The 9,867-nt window shown below is 36.4% G+C and overlaps 1 protein-coding gene across 1 annotated transcript in view; it reads left to right on the top strand.

Annotated features, from left to right (window-relative positions):
- STXBP3 (syntaxin binding protein 3) overlaps nucleotides 1-9,867 on the top strand; it is a 74,447-nt gene that overhangs the window by 41,889 nt on the left and 22,691 nt on the right. Inside the window, exons 10-13 of the mRNA XM_003784086.3 lie at nucleotides 605-700; nucleotides 835-892; nucleotides 8,677-8,742; nucleotides 9,509-9,589. Coding sequence (XP_003784134.1) covers nucleotides 605-700; nucleotides 835-892; nucleotides 8,677-8,742; nucleotides 9,509-9,589 — 301 coding nt within the window. The remainder of the gene's footprint in view (nucleotides 1-604; nucleotides 701-834; nucleotides 893-8,676; nucleotides 8,743-9,508; nucleotides 9,590-9,867) is intronic.

Below are 9,867 nucleotides of genomic sequence, written 5' to 3'. Positions count from 1 at the left end.
TTTTTTTTTTTTTTAAGAGATAGTGTCTTCCTCTGTTACGTTACCTGGGCTAGAAGTGTGGTAGTGTCATCATATAGCAACACACAGCAACCTCAAATACCTAGGCTCAAGAGATCCCTCCCACCTCCCCTCCTAAGCCTCCTGAGTATCTAGGACTACAGGTGCCCCCAGCTAATTTTTCTATTTTTTGTAGAAATGGAGTCTTACTGTCTTACTCAGGCTGGAGCACTTTGGTTTGTAATGTAAGGATAGCTATATGCTTTAGTTTTGAGTAGCTATTCATTATCCCCCTAAAATAGTGGATTGAATTTTATGTACTGTTCAGTTTTTTGAGCTCAGACAGTTAAGTTCACGAGCTCATCCTAGAAGAAGTGCTACATACCTCATTCTGAATATCGCTCTAGTCACCTCTAAAGTACTCCCCTTGGCCTTTTGGTGACTGTAGTGATACTCAGCAGTGGGGAATGTGGCACTTTTTCTAGGATGACTTTGAGAATTTAACTGTCTGACCTCATATGTTTTGAAATTACTGTTTGTAAAAATGTTTCTTCTACTTTTGAAAGAGAAAAAAGTCTAAAAGTTTTTTGCTTTTATCTATTTGCAGATATAAAACAGATGGAAAAGAAAAGGAGGCAATCCTGGAAGAAGATGATGACCTCTGGGTCAGGATTCGACATCGGCACATTGCGGTAGTGTTAGAGTATGTGAACTCATTTTAGTTTTTATTCCATAATTTTTAGAACTGACTATGTGATTGTACATTTTCTAACCTTAAAATAGTTCTTTAAATAATTACACTTGAGAAATTTAAAGAATTCTCTCACAATTTGACAGGGAGATTCCCAAGCTTATGAAGGAAATTTCATCAACAAAGAAAGCAACAGAAGGAAAGGTAAGAGTCTTATTTTACTTTCAAAATAATGGTGAAAGTGAATTTTAAAGTTTGTTTATAATTTTTGTATTGAAATTTTATTCTGGGAAAGTTCTAATGTACAAAGAAGTAGAGAAAGTAAACTCCCCTTACCCATTTCCTAGTTTCAGTATTTATCAACATTTTGTCTGCTTTACTTCATTAATGTTTCTTTTTATCCATTTCAAGTTGAGATGAGAAAAAAATATGTATTTTTAGAAGGCCATTGAGGCAGAGCCCGTGGCTCAGCGGGTAGGGTGCCAGCCACATATACCAAGGCTGGTGGTTTCGACTTGGCCCAGGACAGGTAAAGCAACAGTGACAATTGCAACAATAACAACAACAAAAATAGCCAGATGTTGAGGCGGGCACCTGTAGTCCCAGCTACCTGGGAGGCTGAAGCAAGAGAATCTCTTAAACACAAGAATTTGAGGTTGCTGTGAGCTGTGATGCTATGGCACTCTACCCAAAGTGACAAAGTAAGACACTGTCTCAAAAAATAAATAAATAAGGCCATTTAGTCAGTTTCCTCAATATATTGGGATGTTTATATTGAGGTATAATTTACATACGTAAAGCACACAAGGCTTATGTGTATTCTGTATAACTTTATACTCCTATGGAACTACCACCTAATCAAGAGATAGAACATTTCCATCATCCCAGAATAGTCTCTCTTGCCCTTTCCTAGTCATTAGCCACCCTGCCAGAGGTAAACTTTTTTTTTATAGAGAGAGTCTCACTTTGTCGCCCTCAGTAGAGTGCTGTGGCATCACAGCTCACAACAGCCTCCAGCTCTTGGGCTTAGGCGATTCTCTTGCCTCAGCCTCCCAAGTAGCTGGGACTACAGATGCCCACCACAACCCCCAGCTATTTTTTGTTGCAATTTGTCCTAGGCCGGATTTGAACCTGCCACCCTCAGTATATGGGGCCGTCACCCTACTTACTCACTGAGCCACAGGCACTGCCCTGGTAAACTCTTCTAATTTTTATCACCATAGATTAGTTTTGCCTGTTGTGAACACATATAAATGAAGTCGTGTGATATGTGCTGTATTTTATCTGGCTTCCTCCACTCAAAATTGCATTTTTGAGATTTACCTATTTTTCGTGTTTTAGTAGTTTGTTCTTTTCTCATTTGTGTACAATACTAATACCATTATTTCAATGAACTATAATTTGTTCACTTAAGTCTCCCTTCAGTGGACGTTTAGGTTGTCTCCTATTTGGGGCTAATTAGGAGCAAAGCTGCTATGGATATTTTTGCATTTGTCATTTAGTGGACATACACACTTATTCTCTTGGCTATATTAAGAGTAGAATTGGGATTAGGGTAAGATTACATTTAGCTTTGGTAGATAATGCCAAAAGTTTTAAAAAGTGTTTAAATGAATATACACCCTTATAAGCAATAATTGAACATTCAGTTGCTCCATATTCTCACCAACATTTGATACATTGTTTTTATTTTTAATTTAAATTTTAAATTCTAAATTTTTCATTGTGTGGGGTAGTATCTTTTCATGCTTTTAATTTTAATTAATGTTCTTAAGCTTATTGGCCATTGGGATAGCGTATCTTGTGAAGTGCCTGTTAACATCTCGCCATGCATTTCTGGAATAACTCGACTTGATCAGGATGCATTATCCTTTCCCTATATCACTGAATTCTGTTTCCTAATATTTTGCTTAGGATGTTTGCTTCCATGAGAAATATTGCCCTATAATATTTCTTTTTTGTCATATTTTTGGTCTTATGAATGAATTGTGATGCTCACTCTCTTTTTATTTTTTGGAAGTATTTATACAAAGTTATCATTTCTTCTATTACTGCTTGAAAGTATTCACTGTTTTGGTTTTTTGTTTGTTTGTTTGTTTTGATACAGAGTCTCACTTTCTTGCCCCTGGTAGTGCTCTGGTGTCATAGCTCACAGCAACCTCAAACCCTTGGGCTCAAGTGATGCTCTTGCCTCAGCCTCCCGAGTGCCTGGGACTACAGATACACATCATAATGCCCGGCTATTTTTTAGAGGCGAGGTCTCCCACTTGCTCACGCTGGTCTTGAACTCTTGAGCTCAAGCGATCCACCCACCTCAACCTCTCAGAGTACTGGCATTACAGGTGTGAGCCACCACGCCCAGCCTATAGGATTCTCTGTTGAAGCAGTCTGAGCATGGAGTCTTCTTTATGGGAAAGTCTTTAATTATAATTAATTATAAGTTCTTTAATAGATATAGAACTATTAAATTTTTAAATTTTGTATCAGTTTTGGGATATTGCATTTTTCAAAAACTTTCTCTATTATATCTAAATTTCGAAATATCCTATTATCCTTTCTGTATCTGTGAAATATGTGCTTAGATTTTATTTGTTAATCTTCCTAGTGTTAATTTGTATTTTTCCTTGTTAATATCCCCTACATGTGTTATTAATCTTTCAGTATTTCAAAGAGCCAGCTTATGCCTTTGTTGATTGTATGTTTTATATTTAGTTGATTTCTACTCAGTTTTGTTTCCTTCCGTCAGCTTTCTTTCCTTTTTTTTTCTCCTAGTTTTTTGAGTTGGGTGTTTAGACCATTGGGGGAGGGGGTTGTTTTGTTTTGTTTTGTTTTGTTTTTGTTTTTTTGAGACAGAGTCTCTCTCTGTTGCCCCAGGCTAAAGAGCCATGGCATCAGCCTAGCTCACAGCAACCTCAAATTCCTGGGTTCAGGAGATCCTCCTGCTCCAAGCTCCTGAGTAACTGGGACTATGGGCACCTGCCGCAATGCCTTGCTAATTTTTCCTCCTCCTTCTTCTTATTTTTTTTTTAGTAGATACAGAGTCTCCCCCTTTCTCAGGCTGGTCTCAAACTCCTGAGCTCAAGCGATCCTCCTGCCTCAGCCTCTCAGCATGGTAGGATCATAGGCATGAGCCAGCATGCCTGGGATAGAACATCGATTTTCAACCTTTCTTCTTTCCTCCTGTATATATTTTTTAATTTATTTCTTTCTAAACATTAGCTGCTTCCCAGGAGTTTTGGCATAACTTTTCATCTAGCTCAAAATATTTTGTAACCTTCATTGTGATTTCTTCTTTGATTTGTATGTTGTATAGGTAATGTGTTTTTTTAATTTCAAGTATTTGGAAATTTTCTAGTTATCTTCCTATTATTGAGTTATAATTTAATTATACAGGAATCAGAGAAAGTGCACAGTATGATTTGAGTCCACTGAAATTTGTTAAAAGGCTTGATTTATGACCCAGCACATGACATATTATGGTAAATGTCCTGTGTGTACTTGAAAAGAGTACAGATTCTACATGTGTAAATTAAATCAAGTTGTTTAATCATATTGTCCAAATCTTCTTTCTTTACATTTTTTTAAAGAAACAAAGCTTTACTCTCTAGCCCAGGCTATAGCACAGTGGCAAGATCAAAGCTCCTTGCAACCTTGAACTTTTGGGCTCAAGTGATCCTCCTGCCTCAGCCTCCAAATAGCTAGGACCACCAGGTTCAGTTGATTTTTCTATTTTTTTGTAGAGACAGTGTCTCACTATATTGCTTGGACTGGTCTTAAACTCCTGGCCTCAATTGATCATTCTGGCTCAGCCTCCCAAAATGCTAGTGTTAGAGGTGTGAATCATTATTCCAGGCCCCTCTTTTCTGTTTTGTTTATTTATTTTATTTATTTATTTATTTATTTGGAGACAGAGCCTCAAGCTATCCCCCTAGGTAGAGTGCCGTGGCATCACAGCTCACAGCAACCTCCAACTCCTGGGCTCAAGTGAGTCTTCTGTCTCTGCCTCCCAAGTAGCTGGGACCACAGGCACCCGCCACAGTGCCCGGCTATTTTTTGGTTGCAGCCATCATTGTTTGGCAGGCCGGGGCTGGATTTGAACCTGCTACCTTAGGTGTATGTGGCTAGCACCTTAGCCACTTGAGCCACAGGCGCCAAGCCCTCTTTTGTTTTTTTTTAAATCTACTTTTTCTATCAGTTACTGAGAATGGTAATTTAAAATCTGTGTGGCTGTGAATATTTGAGCTTTCAACATTTGAAGCTCTACCAATTGACTATGTTAGTTCAGTATACATTTAAAATATTATCTTTCTGTTGAATTTTTCTTATCATAAAATGTTCCTTTTTTATCATTTGCAGTATTTCTTGTCTTAAAATTTACTTTGATTAATATAGTTTATACTTACTTTTTCTCCCCTGCAACCACTAAAGTACCAGGGACATACTTGCTTTCTTTTGGTTCGTATCTGTGCAGTATCTTTTCTCATACTTGACTTTCATTATATTTAAAGTATGCTTCTTAAAAAGAGCTTGTAGATTTGTTCTATTCAATAGGAAAATACATCTTTTGATTGGAATGTTTTAGTTCATATAGATTTTATATAATTATTGATATATTTGAATTTATGTCTGGTATGTTGTTTTCTATTCATCTGTTCTTAACCATGCTCCCTTCTTGTGTTTTTATTTATCATTTTTTTATAAAATACTATTCCATTTTATCTCCAATATAAACATTTTTGTTTTGCCTTACAGTATCTCTCTTTTAGTTATAATAGACGGTGTGTCCTTATCGCAGTCTACCATGGAGTATAATTTTGCCATGGCCTGAATAATTCTAGAACCTTATAGTAGTTCAGCTTCATGTCCTCTTTGGTGCTATTGTTTCATGTATTTTACTTAAACATGTGTTATAAATTCAAGATGTTATTTTTGTTTTAAATACTCAGTAGGTTTTTATGTTACCCACATATTTATCCAGATTGGTACTGATTATTCCTTATTGCTCTTTAGTTTTTCCAGCTGGGGTGGATTGAATTCTCTCAATTTTCTTGTCTGAGGACATCTTTGTTTTTCAGTCTTTTCAAAGATACTTTTGTTGGATTTAGAATTCAAGATTGGCGGGTTTTTTGTTTCAGCAGTTTAAAGGTTTTAACACCTCACTTTCTGGCTGCAGCTCTTCTGTATTACTGTTTTCCTGAAGATAAACTGTCTTTATTACTATTTTCTCTTTACCTTTGGGTTTTAGCAATTTGACCATGATATACCTTACTATAATATTGTTTTACTTGGTATTTATTCTCCTTGGGTTTTGCTGAGCTTCTTGAATCACTGGGTTGATAACTTTTCATTAGATTTGTAGAATTCGGAGTCATTATTCACTCACATCTTGATCTTGTTCTATTCTTTCTGTTCTCCTTTTGGGTCCCCAACCCGTATGTATTTGAGATTTTTTTTTTTTTTTTTTGAGACAGAGTTTCACTTTGTTATCCTCAGTAGAGTGCCACAGCATCATAGCTCACAGCAACCTCAAACTCTTGGGCATAAGCAATCCTCTTGCCTCAGCCTCCCAAGAAGCTGGGATTACAGGTGCCTACCATAGCACCTGACTATTTTTTAGAGATGGTGTCTTGCTCTTGCTCAGGGTGGCCCTATTTCAGATTTGTTTTTAATTTCAGAGTATTACAGGGGTACACCTGTTTTTGTTATATAGATTATTTTATACATTTCAGATCAAAGTTATAAGTGTGCCATTTATCCAGATGTGGTGTGGATTATAGCCATTAGGTGTGAATTAATCCAGCCCCTCCACCCCCTCCTACCTACTTGATTCCCATTGAGTTTTACTTCTCTGTCTGCATGTGTTAATCGACTAGTTCCAATTCAGTACTGAGTACATGTGGTATTTGTGTTTCCTTTCTTGCCATACTTCACTTAAAAGAATGGTCTCTAGGTTCATTAAAATACTAGATCACCATTTTTTTATGGCTAAGTAGTACTTCATGGTAGACAAATAGCACATTTTATTAATCCACTCATGTATTGGTAGGCATTTGTGTTGTTTGCACATCCTTGCAATTGTGAATTGTTCTGCTATAAACATTCAAGTGGAAGTGTTTTTATGATACAATGTCCTTTTTTTTCCTTTGGGTAAATACCTGATAGTAGAATTGCTAGATTGAATGGTAGATTTACTTTTAGTTCTCTGAGGTATTGCCATACTACTTTCCATAGAGATTGTACTAATTTGCAGTCCCACCAACACTCTATAATAGTCTCCTAACCATGTTCAGTTACAGCTCTTTCTTTTTTTTTTCCCCATTTTTTTAACTCTCTGTGTTTTGAGTATTTTCTATTTTGTGTCCACTCTTTCTGTGGTCTTTTGTGTCTAGTCTCCTGTTAAGTCCATTTATTGTATTTTTTAAGTTGCAATATAAAATAAAATTCCCCCCTGTATAGTACATAGCATACAGTTCTGTGAGTTTTGACAATCAAGGTATAGATTAATTCTATCACTCTCTGCACACCCTCCCCAATTTCCTTTTGTCCCTGTGCAGACAGCTTCTCAACTCAGCCACATACCCTGGCAACCACTAATTATTTTATATCCTTGTACTTCTTCCTTTTCCATGTCATATAAATGGAATAATACATTATAGCTTTTGTCATACAGCTTAATGCATTTGAGATTCATCCGTGTTAAAATGAAACAGTAATTCCATTACTTTTTATTGCTGAGGAGTATTTTGTTGTATGGATGTAGCAAATGTTTATCTCTTCTCCAGTGTCAGAACATTTGGGGTCTTTTCAAGCTGTTGGCAGTTATGAATAAAACTACTGTAAGCATTCAGCTTTTTCACATCAACCATTCACATCTATGAACAGATCTTTTCATTCACTTGGGTAAATACTTAAGAGTGGAATCACTCTGTCATATTGTGAATATATGTTTAAGTTCATAAGAAACTTCCAGACTTTTCCACAATGGCTGTACCTTTTTATCGTCCCACCAGCAATGCAGTGCCACAGCATTATAGCTCACAGCAACCTCAAGCTCTTGCCATTGAGCAGTCCTCTTACCTCAACATCCCAAGTAGCTGGGATTATAGGCGCCCACCACAATGCCTGGCTAGTTTTTTTCTTTTTAGTTGAAATAGGTCTTGTTCTTGTGCAGGCTAGTCTTGAAGTTCTGAATTCAAACAATCCACCTGCCTTGGCATACCAGAGTGCTAGGATTACAGGCATGAGCCACTGTACCCGGCCTTTGTCAGGCAGCATGTTAGGTAAATGTATTTCACTTTTGTACTTAGTTCTAAAGCATAGTTTTAGGACCTTGTACAAAAGTGAAATACATTTATCATAACAATGTCTGGGATGTTTGCTTAGGTGTCTCTGTGGATCTGAGGATGCTAGCATTTTCGTAGCACCAAGACTTCTCTGAAATCTCTTTCCAACATTTAGCTACCCAGAAGTTGTTCTGAACTAGGACATGGAGAGTTAGGCCATGTATGTGTGCAGTCTAGAGGTCTAAGAACAACCCCTCTACACATTTTTGGGTTATGTTTTTGCCAGCTCCTTTCTCTTTAGCACTCTGCTCCCCAACCACTACCTCAGCATCCCCTAACTCTGATATCTTTTTTCTTTGCCCAGGGAGATAATTGCTTTCTCTTGAACCCTACTTCCTTTCAGTGTGATTTAGAAAACACTCACAGGGAAAAGAAGGGTGTCTGCTTTGGTTCACTCAAAGGTCTCAGCTATAAGCTGTTTTTTATTCATTACTTAAAAAGCCATCGTTTTATTTATTTGTCCAATTTTTGGTTTGTGGAGGGAGAGTCATTTAAATAGCAGCTATTTTATTGTGACTAAAACTAGAAGCGTCATGAAGTTATCCTTTAAATTTGGCGAATTGCATAATATTTAAATGTCAGAATTTAAAAGTAATAGAATAACTGAATGATACATTTGTCTAAAAAATGTTTGATTTCTCCTAGACATCACTTAGTGCTCTTGCCCAATTGATGAAAAAGATGCCCCATTTCCGTAAACAGATTACCAAGGTAAGCAGTATTGTGTTTGAGATGCATTATTATTGGTCTGTCCAGTTCTGTGGTTAGGTTTAACAGTGACTTTTATGGAACATTTGGTGTTAGTTGTCCTCTAAAGCATTACTCTAGGTCTAAGAGATATCCCAAATATCCAAAGTTCCTTTTAACTTCTCTACATATATCTAGATTTATCCAAAACCAGCATAAACTCTTTTGTATCTTTGTCTTGAACAATCTGAAGAATAACTTAAGTACTTAATCAACATCATTAAGAAAATTCAGTACCAGATTGGTGATCGTTATTCTACATGTTTCTTTAGATAGTTATATATTAGTAGATGGAAGAGTATTTAAGCTGTTTAATCAGGTAAACTGGTTTTTTTTCTGTTCCCGTCTTCCTCCTGAATACTATCAAAATGATCTTTACATATTTTTGTCATGTTGCAAAAATATGTATAGGTGGAGTCAGGAACCAATAATATAAATTGAAACTTTTATGATAAACTTCAAAGACTTCACTGTGTTTTTCTCACTTTATTTTTCATTATTCTCAAATTAAAACAAATTCAACCCTTTCATTCTGTTTTTGTTGTCTATTGATTGTCCCCTGTAGATCATATTCTCACTTCCTTTCTTAAGTTGTTCCCCTCCTTACACACCTACGTTACCTTCTTTCACCTAAGCCCCTACTTTCCTTCAGGCTTATCTCAAAAGTTCAATATTACCAGTTGTGCAAAAAATAATTAAAATATTTTAAACGATTTCTTCTCCTTTTCAGCAAGTTGTCCACCTTAACTTAGCAGAAGATTGCATGAATAAGTTCAAGCTTAATATAGAAAAGCTCTGCAAAACTGAACAGGTACGTGAAGTCAGAAATGCCTGTGTTCATAATAGATTTCCAGAATGAACTTTGTAAGTTAAAACCTAACTTTTTGATTGGCACAGTGGTTGATTTTTTTTAATTGAATCATAGCTATGTACATTAATGCAATTATGGGGTACAATGTGCTGGTTTTATATACAATTTGAAATATTTTCATCAAACTGGTTAACATAGCCTTCACCACATTTTCTTTTTTTTTTTTGAGACAGAGCCTCAAGCTGTCCCCCTGGGTAGAGTGCCCTGGCATTACAGCT

The sequence above is a fragment of the Otolemur garnettii genome, unplaced genomic scaffold (assembly GCF_000181295.1).
Source record: "Otolemur garnettii isolate 467f Iridium unplaced genomic scaffold, OtoGar3 scaffold00010, whole genome shotgun sequence".
Lineage (NCBI taxonomy): Eukaryota > Metazoa > Chordata > Mammalia > Primates > Galagidae > Otolemur > Otolemur garnettii.
Note: the sequence above shows the minus strand (reverse complement) of the source record. Positions and strands in the feature narration are given on the sequence as shown.